The sequence below is a fragment of the Silene latifolia genome, chromosome 6 (genome assembly GCF_048544455.1).
Source record: "Silene latifolia isolate original U9 population chromosome 6, ASM4854445v1, whole genome shotgun sequence".
Taxonomy (NCBI): domain Eukaryota; kingdom Viridiplantae; phylum Streptophyta; class Magnoliopsida; order Caryophyllales; family Caryophyllaceae; genus Silene; species Silene latifolia.
The window spans coordinates 102,014,272-102,028,257 of record NC_133531.1 but is presented as its reverse complement, the minus strand read 5'-3'; the positions used below and the strand labels follow the sequence as shown (position 1 = coordinate 102,028,257).

General features: G+C 38.5%; 1 protein-coding gene and 1 non-coding gene across 2 annotated transcripts; both read right to left on the bottom strand.

Moving 5' to 3' along the window:
* Nucleotides 1-1,610: 1,610 nt before the first annotated feature.
* On the bottom strand, nucleotides 1,611-13,282 carry LOC141587044 (ubiquitin-activating enzyme E1 1-like). Its single transcript, XM_074408462.1, has 7 exons — nucleotides 13,117-13,282; nucleotides 12,588-12,970; nucleotides 10,224-10,441; nucleotides 6,084-6,878; nucleotides 4,603-5,471; nucleotides 3,639-4,071; nucleotides 1,611-2,424 (listed from the first exon to the last, which is right to left on the bottom strand). The coding sequence occupies exons 2-7, from the start codon at nucleotides 12,931-12,933 to the stop codon at nucleotides 1,828-1,830; spliced, it is 3,258 nt and encodes a 1,085-aa protein (XP_074264563.1). The 5' UTR covers nucleotides 12,934-12,970; nucleotides 13,117-13,282; the 3' UTR covers nucleotides 1,611-1,827.
* Nucleotides 13,283-13,402: 120 nt separating this feature from the next.
* TRNAS-CGA (transfer RNA serine (anticodon CGA)) lies at nucleotides 13,403-13,484 on the bottom strand. The gene has a single exon. It is a non-coding gene; the product is annotated as a tRNA-Ser (tRNA).
* Between the last annotated feature and the right edge of the window lie 502 nt (nucleotides 13,485-13,986).

The window sequence follows — 13,986 nt, the reverse complement described above, 5'->3', positions numbered from 1 at the left end:
TGATCTTTCTATATATAGCTGTTACATAACCTTAATATTTGAACTTGCACAAATTTTGATTGATGTTGGCGCAAAATTTGAACATCTTTTGAAATATTCAAAATGGCGCAAAATAGAAAATTTTGGTTCCAATTTGGTGCCAAATTTCATCATAATTCTCCACTTGTGTGTCCTCTTGATTTTTAGTTATGATTATTAAGGAAAACCTACCTGCAAATCTAAAGTTGATTTCATTTTGTAGTCTTCAAACTTTTAATTTAAAGATTGTAAGTTTAATTTCAGAATTTTTATTAAAGGGTTGTACTTTTATTGATCTAGAAATCCCAATGTGTAATTTAAGTATCGTAAAAGTTGTTTGTAAGAAATGTTTTGTAATGTAGAAATTTCAGAACAGTACAATGTACTTTACTTCTAGTGGCCCACGGGTCATTATGTTGGAGGGAAGGATTATGAGTAATCCATATTGCTTATCTTTAATTAATTATGTTTTATTCTTTCCTACATACTAGTAAACTTGTGCTTTTTATTCATTCTTTATTTGTTTTCTTAAAAGTTGTGCTCAAGGGTTAGGGGAAGTTTAGGCTGAATTGGAAGGAGAATAATAATGGAGCACAGTTAATTTCACTGCCAAGTAACGGTGTAATGTTTGTTGTATTTGAGGTGATAATGTTAAATGAATTCCTATTACGGAAAATGAACGCGATGCCCTTGAACTTTGATGTTTTGCCCGAAATACCCAATTTTTTTATCCGGAAAACTTTAAGAGACTATAACTCCTATTTACGAGCTCAGAAAGTGACGATTTTCTTTTTCAAATTGATTATCTTTTCAAGAGCTACGACTTGAACAAAAAAATTGTCGAGTTTGGAATTCGTGACCAAAAGATACGGTCACTCAAAATTTGTTCGGTAAAAAAAATTTTGATGAACAAAAACTCCTAGCCACGGGATCCAAATACGACTTTTTTTTTCAAATCGTAGTTCTCGGAAAGATAATCGATTTGGAAAAAAAATTATCACTTTCTGAACTCGTTGACCCCAGTTATAGCCTCTTAAAGTTTCACGGAACAAAAAATTGAGTATTTCGGACAAAATTCGAAACTTCACGAGCACCATTATTTATAGTAGTAATACTCCTACGGATAAATATCTCCTCACGTGTAATCAAGCATCCAATCGGAAATACTGGAAGAAAGAAATTCTGTAATCGAACTACCAAAAAAGGGCAGGTTCTTTTCTGCGCGTCCGTAATAGCTCAACTGCTCAAGTCATGCTCGTTGTCAGTCCTGACACGCAAATCAAGTCCTGCCCCTAGTAGAACAAAGGTGGTCGGTCTAATAGCACACTTGACGTTTTAGTCTCAACCCCGATATCCCATTACTTGTCAATTGTTCACACACATTTGACGACGTTTTAGTCGCAACCAATTGTCGTCAGTCGGGCAGTCCACGCCCAACCCAATTCTCAACCCTTAGCCAAAGATCAGCATACACGGCCCCCAATTTCATAAGGAGTCTATGAGAGCATAGACAATGAAACTAACCAATGAGACCAAATGAATCGAAGGGATATAATGCTGATCAATGGGACTATCACCCCCACAGAGCCAAGTGAAAACAAGCGCAGTAGATCAACTGTAGCACATAACAAAGCACATGTTCAACCATCGTCAAAGAGAAAAAGAAACATAGTTGATTGTTTGGAGATTATAATTTCGAGCACCAATGTAATTTCATCAGATGCCAACTTCTCAGACACTGCATATTAAAATGTTTACTAGTTTCAGTTTAAAAGATCGTCCGCCCAAGCCAACTGCAGAAAAATGCAACTACTTGAAGTAAACTGAAACTTGAGGAATATCAACATCGTTATCCTCGTCATCTTCACAAGCAACAACCACATCAAAATGCTTACGATTAGGCGGCAGCTCGGCTTTAGCAACATCCCTGGCAAGATCAACCATCTTCTTCTCCATTCGGTCTCTGTGTCTTGGGAACATGCTATTATAGAGCAAGCAACTCCCATATGAAATACTGTAGGCATTAAGTCCTTTGTTCCGGAGCCAATCAAGAAGCTCTTTTAAAGTCGGATTGTCCTTCAAGATCCAGCGGTCCCAAACAGTCCAGCTCATATCTTGGTGCTTGATAACTTTTGGTGGTACCGGCTCGGCCATTGAGAAGAGAGGAAGCGCCAGGTTGGCAAAAGTGTTACGGTAGGCCTCCACCTTGTGCCCACCATCCACAACTTTGTAGAGCTCAAGACAGACTAAACCTGTAGCCATGGCAGTGGCAGTTGCAATGGCCGGTATGATCCTCCCAGCTATGAATTTGGCCTTGAGTTTATCCACTTCCGGAATTCCGTAATTCCTAGCCCTCATGTTGGCAAGTCCCGCAATCATGTCCATATGGAAGTTTGTATCGTCATCCTGAACATTCCCAACAAAAGAATGGGTCATTTTTCTCGTGGTAATTAATGATAATCTCTTGTTAGTAATATTAGTAAATGAGTTAATATGGACCCGTTTCACAATCTAGACCCATACAATGGTGTTAAGTAAGACTTCGGATTCGGTATGAAATTTAAGCCTTATTTCTCCAGCATCTCTCTCTCTCTCTCTCTCTTTTATTACTACTCCATTTTGCAAGTTAATTCCGACTTTCCACAAGAGGTTTCTTCCTATTTCATACATTTCTTATTTAGGTAAGGTTTTGGGGTGAAATGATCTAGTTATCCAAACAATATACAGTATATAAAGCAGAACGCTAACTCTCCTAGCTATAGCAAGTTCTTTAAACTTTCAAAAATTCTCACATTTTAAAGGAGTAAATCTCCTATTGGAAAGAAGGGGAAAATAACTAATCCTACACATTTTATGATTAACCCACCTACACCAATTCTCTATTCCTCAACCTTAAGTCAACCTCCCTTCACCTCCTCCCACCAAGTAAGAGCCTTCCTGTCCCCTCGCTTTCCAGTGCCTCACATCCCCTTAGTGGCAAACTTATCTACTTCCACCGTTGCTCAACAAGAAGCACAGTCGCTAGTCCCACAACCAGCCAGGCGGCAAGCCCACAATGAGTTCCATGACAAGCACACAACTAGCCAGCGATGAGGCCACTACCAGCTTTACGACAAACCAACCCCCCATCTTCCCAAAAAATTCACCAATTTCAAAATTACTATGTATGAGATCTATGATAAATTAAAGATCTCGAAAACCAGTTTTGGTCAGCGTACTTTTCCCTCCCCAACAGCACCCCCACCATACACACAAGTTCATCAGTAATTTTGTGTGTCAGGTTGTAGTAGTTGGTGTTGGGCTGGTGGTGGTGATTGGTGATGACTGCTAGAGATTTATTACTCATAGTTCATCAGAAGTGCGCGTTGGCAAGATTTTATACAATATTTCTTAAGAAGTGTGTCAAAACCAAATGGGAAGAAAATGAATAAATGGAGCGAGTACTATATTTGTTACAAAAAACATGTCCATGCCCCTGTATCCTAATTCTAGGACAGAGTCCTCGTGTCTAACCCATACCCACGTCCAAGTAACACATCATGAAATTACAGAGACAGCAAATATTAAGCAAAGAAATTTCACATAATGGAACAAATCAAGTCTTCCCAGAGAATATATACCTTCTCAAACTGAATTGGACTCATCTTGTAGCCAGAAGAAAGTTTCTTCCTGCAGTTTTCTAACCTGGATATCAGTTGCTCGATCACCTCACCATCATCTATTGAAGCATTGGAAACACTTGTTTCTTTTTCATCTGTGACTATCTTCACATCTTTCTTAGGTTCGAAATCAGGAACAATAACATTATTAACAGCATCAGCCATCTTTGGTGGGGATTTGACCCAGTCAGGTATAGGGATACCAAATGTCTCTGCACGCAGTATAGATGCTGCCGTCACAAAGTGAAGGTAGCTCTGGTCATCAGCAGAAAACTGCAATGGGCGCGGAAAACGTTTGGGTGCTGACCAGAATGGTGCCCCAGAACTTGTTACAGCGTCCTCCGGAAAAGTAAATGTCAGCTGCTTCACACGGTTGGAGAAATAGTCTTCAAACCTAGACAAATGAAGGATACAAGTTACGAAAAATAACACAAACATAGGATGGTCTACAAATTAACAATTACCCCAAGTAAAATGTTTATTGAATATATAACATGCAGTTTTATTCTATGTTGCTCGGACTCTTCAATATGACCTCGAGTACCCGTGTCGGATACTAGACACTCGGACATGGGTGGGACACTCGGACACTTCATTTTAGACCAAAAACATGAATTTTCTTCATAAAATAGGCGAATCCGACACTTGGACACGTACCCGTGTCGAATACGTCTAACCGAATCCGAGTAACATAGATTTTATTTTTGAAGAAGTGATATTTTTACAATAGTGACTGACAAATTAAAATTGTTTCATCATTATAATATTAGGTTATTAAAATGAAATCACATAAAATCCAAGTATTTACTCTATGTACATATTGGGTCACTATCATTTTGGACCATCTCATACCAGATGACAGTTTTATAAGGCAAAACCTATATACTACTGAAAAAAGAAAACAACCATCCATAGTCCGAAGTACCTCAAACGCGCCCAGGTGATGCAGTCCTCAAATGTCTCACATCTCTCTGTGTCAAGACACTCAATTACACGCTCAAGAGTGTCCCTGGCCTGCGCATCACCGGCTTTTGTCATAGCAGCTGCATATTCACCTGGATTGCTCAGGTAAGCATTTACTTCAGCAGGTGTCTTCTCAAGGAGCCCTTCAAACTCAGAGCGAGCCCACGTCAAGCAATGGTCAATATTGTGAGGGAAAGAGTGTACAGTACACATGGGTGCTTGTTTTTCAGGTGGGTCGCGTGAAGCACCATAGTTTTCAGTCAGATGAGGTATGACCATTTGAGTATTACACTTGGCCCCAAGGGTGCCAGACTCCAGAAGAGGCTTTTGGAAATACACACACCTTTGATCGATATAGAGCCTGGCATTGACATTATCGAGTGCATTGATAACAACACTAAGATTCTCCCAGAATGTATCATCAAAAACATTCTCGGTCTCGGGGCTTGCACGATTTTGAAGAGCTTCAATACGAAGGGAAGGATTCATTGAAGCAGCTGCTGTAGCAGCAACAGTTGATTTTGACTGCCCAATATTCCAATCGCGGAAAAGAAATTGTCTGCTAAGGTTGCTCTTCTCTATAACATCATCATCTGTAATAGTCAACGTCCCTTCACTGCCACAAGAAACTCCCATCAAAGCAAGATTCTTCAGAAATTCACAACCCAGAGCACCAGATCCCACGACAAACAACTTCGCCGCCTCAAGCTTTTTCTGGAGCTTGGCTCCGAAAACAGAAATTTGGGCATCATATCGACTGTTCAAGGGTTTCAGATCACTTGGATCAAGTGGTTCAGACGGAAGGGATTCCAAAGAGTCAAAGTAGTAAAACTGCAAAAAAAAAACAATGGGAAAATAAGAATCTAAATGAGCATGGCGGCCCGTGGCCAAATGAAAAAACATGATATTTCACAACGAAAGATTTGGAATTAAAAAGCTGAAGAAAAGAAAATAATTTCATATATACTGAAGCATGGATCAAAGATTAATAATGTAACCACCCAATAAACAAAAGGATTCCACCAAGAAAAGAACCCAAACCCCCTCTTTCTCCCAATTGTGCCAGCCACAACAAGAAGACATAGACTATAGGCAAACACGAGAGATGTTTGGCTTTTGTCTTATCAACACTCGCCAGTAAGCCACAGGTTGAGGAGCAGATGACATAGGCCATAGACAAACCGGAGAGATGGGTGGATGATGACAGTGAATAAGTCAGATAATTTGACTGGCTGCTACAACAAATATGAAAGTTTACAAGGGAGGGGTAGGTGTGATAAGTCAGATAATTTGAACAAAAAATCACTCGTTTTTAGGTGTAAGAAATTACACAAAGGGAAAAATGCAATGCACAAAAAGAATATCTCAGATAACCCTGTCAGGAACAAAGATAAGTGTACCTACACAGATCTTGACTTTATGCACAGCTTCTAGAAGACTAACCTGGAAGAGAGGATGGAATTTCCCAGAGCATGCCTTTATGACTTCTTGGCCAACAATACCACCAAACATTGCAGCCATTGGGTTCAAGACAGCCCTTGCTCCAAAAGCAAAGTGTCGGAGCAAATTCTGATCAATATTTTCGAGTCTTCCCTCAGCTGAGCTATCATTTATTTCAGTAACAAAAGATTTTAGCTTTTCAGCATCCGCCTCAGATCCTGCAGCAGGAAATCTACCCAACTCTGATATAAACTTATCCAATGCCTGGAAAGCCAGATGAAGTAGAGGTGGACGGTCAAACTTGGAGAAGTCACTGAGCAGGAAATCACCGGGGTCTGTTAGTGATTCACGCAATGATTTAAAATTCAGCACCTTTGGCTGTTTCACTTGGGTTACAATACCACCTTTCTCATATGGTTTAAAATTAGTGGTATCTTCATCGAGAGTGAAAGAATAAGGTCTTGCAGTCTTGACCTTTCTAGGCTTTCCATCATTCAATTCTGTCATGCCACACACTTCTGAGAACACAACTAGATCGCCATCTTGAAATTCAAGCCTCTCATCATCCACACAAGTAATAAGAGCAGGGTTGTCATTACTTATTGATGCAATTATCCCCGTGTACGGATCGTTGCCATCCACATCAACTACAGTAAACCCAGGTCCAAAGTCACAGAAGATGCTACCAAAAAGGCCGCGTACTTCAGTCTTGATGAAGGCAATTGGAGGCTGATGATTACGGCAATATTCATCAAACTCAATTGCTTTTGCCAAGTCGATATTAGTAAACACTACAGCCTGAAAAACAATTATAAAAGAATAATAAGAATAAGGAATTGGATAAATGATGCAAGACAGAGAACTAAGCATCATCCCAGGCATGAAATTATGAAGAAGATAAGCATTGATCTTGAACTCAGAAAAATACATGACATTTAGAAGAACCCTGAAATACTTCGCAACATCAAAAACCACACATTGTGCTTTAACATTTTGAATGTTATAACAAACATTTACGTCACAAACTGAACAATGGCATCTGGAACCTCTTCCAGACACAGAGAATACTATATAAATCCCTTCCTATCCCCACTTTAAACCACCGTGACCCATTCTATCTACATAATCCTCTCCTGGATCTCTGCTTTTCAAAGTCTATAGCTAAAAGCATAAACTACTACTTACCACAAAGGCTCCCTAGTTGGCAAGTTGCCATCAGCAGTACTTTACAACTTCTACTATTCCATTGTTGTATTAAAGTTATCACTTCCTTACCCATCAAAACACGGCTTTAGTGTCACAAGAATATTCAATATTCTGTCTATTATGTCAGATATATAACAAGTTGCTACTTAGCTATTATTAATTCTTCAGTAATCCATCCACTTATCAGATGAAGAAAGAGTTTTACGAACACAAGCTAGACATATTGCTCCTCAAACTGCACTACAAAAGAAGCATTATCTTCATGAATAACTAGCAAGGCCTCCAACAAACATATAACTCATCCTTGATATCAACCCCTTTGATAAAACAACATTGACACATTGAATCAAAGGAGCCTGACTTTTGCAAGGTAAGTGAGAGTCGGCTTCTGGACAACCCCAATCACAATTGGGTCTAGAATTGCATGAATCAATAGCTACTGCACAATATAAGAAATGTACACCCTTTAGGATCTCATTTTCCCTTCTTCCCTCACATTCCAAAGCCAAAAGATAGCGAGGCTTTGACTCCCATGGAAATGAAAACTAATATCAAACCCTTCCAATAAAAAATTAAAATCTAGAGGTATCAGTACTATTTCCCGAAACAATATTATCAACATTGAAATGCAATGTCACCAACTAACATATTCAGACCATCTACAAACCGATTAGTATAGAATCTTACAAAGTCACATTCTGACAGATTGGGTGAAACTCTGTGGACCTAATCAGGTAAGGCCAGTGACACGGTGGAAATGTGATTCTATAAACCAGGATACGATGAATTAATGTTAGTACAACACAACTTTAGAGGTACTAAGGCAGACTATATAAGTGAGAATAAACTAAAAACATCTTGTACTGATAAATGTATTTTGAGAATAAACAAAAAAAACATTTTACACACGCAGTAAAGATTAAAAAACAATTGAAAAGAAAGTTAAATAACAAGATATCATTATAGTCCTAAAGATAGGTACTAGACAGACCATAAGGGAGATCTAGGATGGGCAATAACACTTTCTTACCCGAAACCTGTATAATTCAATCCAATCCACGAAGTCTAGTTAAATCAATGAGAAACATAAAATAGATGACAGATCAGGTCAGGTCTAGTGAAGCAAATTTCTCGCCCTACCGACGCAAGCGCATCAACATCCCTTGAGTAAGCTATACATTCAATTGAACCATTCTTTGTTTCCATTTTCAATGAGATGGAATACTCATTATTTTATTGGGTTATTTCATAGGAATAATCCATCCTATGGGTGACATGCTTAAATTACTCCATCCAAGTAATCTGAATTTAATCCCTCATATTCCCCCTTCTTTCCCAGAACAAACTTGCTTGTTTTTTTACCAGCTATAACAGGTGAAAAATGACGTGGCCACTAATATTTCATAGGAATAATCCATCCTATGGGTGACCTGCTTAAATTACTCCATCCTTTAATCCCTCCTATCACCATCATGCATTTTTGACCACCCAATCACCACCACGTTCAGCGGTTGAGGCGGCGGTCGCGGAAGAGATCACAATATGATGAGAATTGAGTTGATGAGAATGTTGGGAATAGGAAGGAGAATATTGGGTCTCCGGAGAAGGTGGCTAAAGGATTGTTGTTGTCGTCTTGGTTTGGTGGTGGCGGTGTGGTGGTTGTTGTGGTGGAGTCTTTGAAGCGAAGGTGGGGATTTTTTGGAGAGGTGATCGAAGAGGGTGATGCTGTTGTTGTTGCATTGTTGCTGGGGATAATGACATTTTGGTTTTGATTCGAGTTTTGATTGTTTTGGATTGATTTTACATCTTCATTTTGTTATAGTTTGTTATGCAGGTTAGGACGATTAGTTGCATGGTTGGGTTGCCCATTGATAAGGTTGGAATTGAGAGAAGAAGAAAAAAGAGGACATGAGAATGGAGGGAGTCCGTGCCGGGGTTCGGATTATTATGAGATTAAATATAGTTGGGAGTATTATAAGTAGGTCACTCATAGTTTGGATTATTCTTGTAAAATAATGGTGTATAATAACCTTTAAAAACATAAGATAACTTGTTGTTTAGGTGGCCAGTCACTCTAGTATAGTATGTTCTGGGAAGGAAGAGGGGATAGGAGGAATTAAATTCGGATTACTTAAAGGATGGAGTAATTTAAGCAGACCATCCCAAGGATGGATTATTCCTATGAAATAACCCTATTTTATTTTATTTGTTTATAATGAACAAAAGGAAAATGGATGACTAAAATGGTTGCGCTACCTTTTACAACGAAATACCAAACATTCCATGAAACTCTAAAGTCTAAACAGAATTTCAATCATGGATCATCCAAAAAGGGCCTATTTGTGTTGTTTAATAGAAAAGGGTAAGAGGCTGTACATACAACTTTCCTAACCCACCATTCATTGAAGCCATTGAGACATCTAGTTAATGTTGGTTTGTTGTTGTTTGTAGGATCTAACTTGATATTAAAATAGATATATAACTCGAAACGGCTTTATGACTTCAAATACTATGAGCGCAACAATTACTTTGTATTAAACTGATCAAAAGATTGTCATACCGGAAAAAATTATGTGAATTTCGGGCCACCTTAGATTCGCTTTCAACCTCTAGGGTCACAGTTGTAATCTCGAGCGCCAGCCCCGCCCCCAAACAAAAACGCTAACATCCCTTAGAAACTTGTAATGATGTGATGCCTAAAGCATTTTAAAATAGCAATTGGAGCGAGTAGTTCTAGTTGTAGAGAAGACCCCAGAGCAGTTGAGTAGAATTTTGCACAACTAAATACTACTCCTTCCGTCCTTGTCCCCCATCGGCCCCATCATTTGTACAACTTTATTCTTTGTGAGCAATATTTTAATCAAAGGTAAACATAAGAGTGCTACGAAGGGAGTAGTACATAGCAAACATATACTGATTGCGTATGGGATAACAAACCTGAAATTCAGAAAGCTTTTCCTTAGTCAGCTCAGTGGTTAAAGTAGAAACGGCCACAGCGTTATTCAGTTCTTGTAGCTTCGGAAGAGCTACCCGAGCACGGTTCTCTCCCACATCCTTCTCTGAAAACAAAAAGTTGCTGGACAAATCCCACAGTTCCACTACTCCTTCATCATGCAATGTTACAGACTTAACGCCAGCAAGGATGAGATTTTTTGCTGCAAAATTCAAAACAGCGTTAATAATCATATTTAATCTGATATTGAATAGTAGATCAAAAAAGTTTGGTGTGGAGGAAGTCTTTCTGTAGTTCTAACTTGCTTTCTAATGAAATAAAAGTACAAGCAGAATTGTTTTACAACTGTCACATCAATTCCTTTCAAAACAAGTCTGGCGCGAGGAAAATGTGAATTTCATGTTCATTGCCTGATTTCCAAAGAAACAAAAAAAAAAAAAAAAAAAAAAAAAAAAAAAAAAAAAAAACCATTGCTATTTATCAGCTATAACAAATTACGCCTTTCATTTTCCACAAACGAATAGGACGAGATTATTTAAAATTTAATGCACCCCAGCTCCTGACCACATAAAACTATAATTGAAAGCCATAACAATTAGAAGCAAGGAAGTCCACTCTACCAAACACCACAGTTCATGAAAACCAACAAGCTGTCAAACCAAGAGCCCAAAAATGAACAATTGAAGGGGGTATAAAAAGAAGCAATGAGGACCGCCGACCGCGTATAATGATGCAAGTGGGGATGATTGTGTGGTTGAGATGAGTTAAAAGTGAGATGTTGGACAGTATTTCATAAACAACCAAATAGTGAAAAATGGAATGCTGTATATTTTTGAGAGACCGAGGGAGTGGAAATAATACAGTGACTCCGAAGAAGGCAAAAACTACTCTATATGACCACATTTAAGGCAAGAACTACTCTATTACCTCAATTAAATAAAGAACAAGTAATCAACTACATGTGACTCAAGGACAGTCGCCTTTTCCAATACACAATACGCAAGACTTCACCTAAAATCACATCCACCTTCAAACCCCAAGATGAAGGAGTTCTACTAAAGTGAAGCAGATATAATAAGAACCGATAAGAAAACATGCAAACTTGCAGCGGTCGCTAAGTTCCACTCCTCCCATACAAGTCTTGTCAAAACAGGTGTAGCACCGTTTTGTTCAATTCTGACTTGTACATGCAGAAAGTCGCATGATGAACACTACAATACGACAGCTTTTTTCAATCATGTACAATAAATGTAATCCACACTAACAAAAATTTCAAAACACTTAGTGCCAAGCTCCACTTCTTTGAGCACGAACATTATGTGCTTACCTTATCTCACGGCAAGAATGCAAGATTTGTGGACATGTGTTAAAAGATAGATGGTGCACTAGACTTGATACAGGCCGGTATTGCGTGCTGAGAGTCTAAGGAATCTCAAGTCCAGCTAACGTATACCTGTGTTACTCCGACTCTCCGACACAGTGTCGTGTCTGACACGGCTATTCTGGGTGAATTTTCCTATGTTGTGGTCTAAATTGAAGTGTCAAAGTGTCGTGTCGGACACCAACACGTGTCTGACACGCGACACGGCGGTTAAGTTAAGTGTCGGAGTAACATAGACGTATACTAACACACACAACAAAAGATCACCTCCTAAAGAGCAAAATTCAACTCTAGACAACACTTGATAGAGAATCTTCAGTGTGTGCAAGATACCACACTAATCTTCAGTAGTTCAACATTTGGAGACAACCTATATATGACTTCTATTCTAAGATGTAAGTAATAGCATAAGAGCACCGAACCCAATATGACACTTCGAAGATGGTTATACGACAAATAGACCTAGGCACTGCAATCAGTTCCATCCATGGTTAAAAATCTTGGTATCAACCTTATTTTGACGGAGGGGTCACAACTTGAGAACCTCAACATAGCCAAAAACACGTCTGAACCATGTATGCACATCTTAATAATCAACTCGACCTGGTATCCATTTGCTATTTCTATTTCCATTACCCCGGATAATATCACACATAAAGTTCCACAACACTCGATCACGCCCCACACGAAAAAACAAGTTAACGGATCAAACGACAGCAAAACTTGCAGATAAAATATCAAAACCTAATATTGTGAAATCTAGGAAAAAAAATACACCAAAATGACGGAGATAGATAGATTCAAAAAGTCGCATACAGTAAGAAGATTCAATCAACAGCAAATCATATACAAGCACAAGTTTAATTCATACGATTCTCACACAAATCGAACTCAAACTATATGAATCGACAAAAGAAAATGAAAGAATAGATTAAAATGAATCTAAAAAAGATGAAAAGGAATATACCGATTTCAGCACCGAGGCCTTGCAATCCAGAGACGAGAACATTAGAGGCGAAAAGTCGGCGCATGGTCTCACGACCATAAACGGCGAGTTGACGGCTATGCAAATCCTCATCTATTTCGGAAGGATTGGCGTTGTTGCCGTTAGGTTTACCGTCAGTAAGACCCATAGCGACACGATCAGATTTAGCGATTCCGGTTTCGAAAGCTAGATTTGAGGATGGCGTGGATTCGGCAGTGGCGATGAAGCAAGGTTTTTTGAGAAGAGAAGGGTTGTGGTCGGAGTTGGTAACGGTAGCGTGGACGTCGTCGTCAGCCTCTCCTTCCACCGGTCTCTTGATAGGAAGCATATAGTACTAGCTCCACACAACTTTACAACTACTACTCCTGCAACAATAACCTAATTAATCAATCAATCATCATATATTAATATATTAATATATTAATATTAATATTTAATAATAAAGAAATGCAAATGGAGAAGGGGAGAGGCGTGAAAAGGAAGCAAAAGGAGAGAGAAGGGATAAAAGTACCGAGTTAGAGATTAGAAGGTGAAGGAGGTGGTGAAGTGGGGTTGGTAAAAAGGAATAAAGGATGGATTGATGATGGGGGTAAATTTATATTAATGGCTGACTTACTGGATGTGTTGTGACTTGTGTGTATTTATAAGGGAGAGATGAGATTGGTTTCAGGGTTTCTGATTTACGATGGAGTACATTTTAACAATTACCAAGGAGGTGAAAATGGTGGGAAACAAACAGGTAATTGAGTGCGGGGGTTATATGGTAATTTTGGTATGAAGGGAAAATAGGTAAAAAGCGTCGACAGCAGGATTCGAACCTGCGCAGGCATAGCCCAACAGATTTCGAGTCTGTCTCCTTAACCACTCGGACATATCGACCCTGGTTGCTTATTATCTGCATTTTAGTTTATTTAATGCATAATAAATAGTTTGGTCAAAGCAAGATGGAAAATTTTACGGGGAAGAATAATAGTAGCAGCAAAATCGTCAAAGTCCATATTAATGGCATTCCAGAATCCTAAAGTCAAACAAGGACTCCTTCCATTGCTAATAATAACACTGTTAACATTCATGCAAAAAATAAAAATAAACATAATCTAAGAGCAATAGCAATAGAAGGACTCTATATAAAGTTCTTCTTTTGCCATGTCACATTTTCTTAATTCCAATATTTAAGAACTTTTATTCACAATAGATGTCATTTTTATAAAGTTCTTAAATGAAAAATAGTAAATATGTAATTGGTATTCACAATTTTCAAAGTCATGTTTATTGGTCCTTAAATTCCCAAGTATAAACAACCAAGTTCTTATTTTAGAACTTAATTCTTAAAGTTAAGAACAACTTTATAGTTGCAGTAGAAGAACTTTTTATTTTGGGT

What these genes read in the sequence shown, in the direction of transcription:
- LOC141587044 (XM_074408462.1), bottom strand. Translation starts at nt 12,933, where the DNA reads ATGCTTCCTATCAAGAGACCGGTGGAAGGAGAGGCTGACGACGACGTC. An exon ending in AAAAGCTTTCTGAATTTCAG is followed by an intron (nt 6,879 to 10,223) that starts GTTTGTTATCCC and finishes ATTGTTTTTCAG; the next exon opens with GCTGTAGTGTTTACTAATAT. An exon ending in GTCCAATTCAGTTTGAGAAG is followed by an intron (nt 2,425 to 3,638) that starts GTATATATTCTC and finishes GGGAATGTTCAG; the next exon opens with GATGACGATACAAACTTCCA.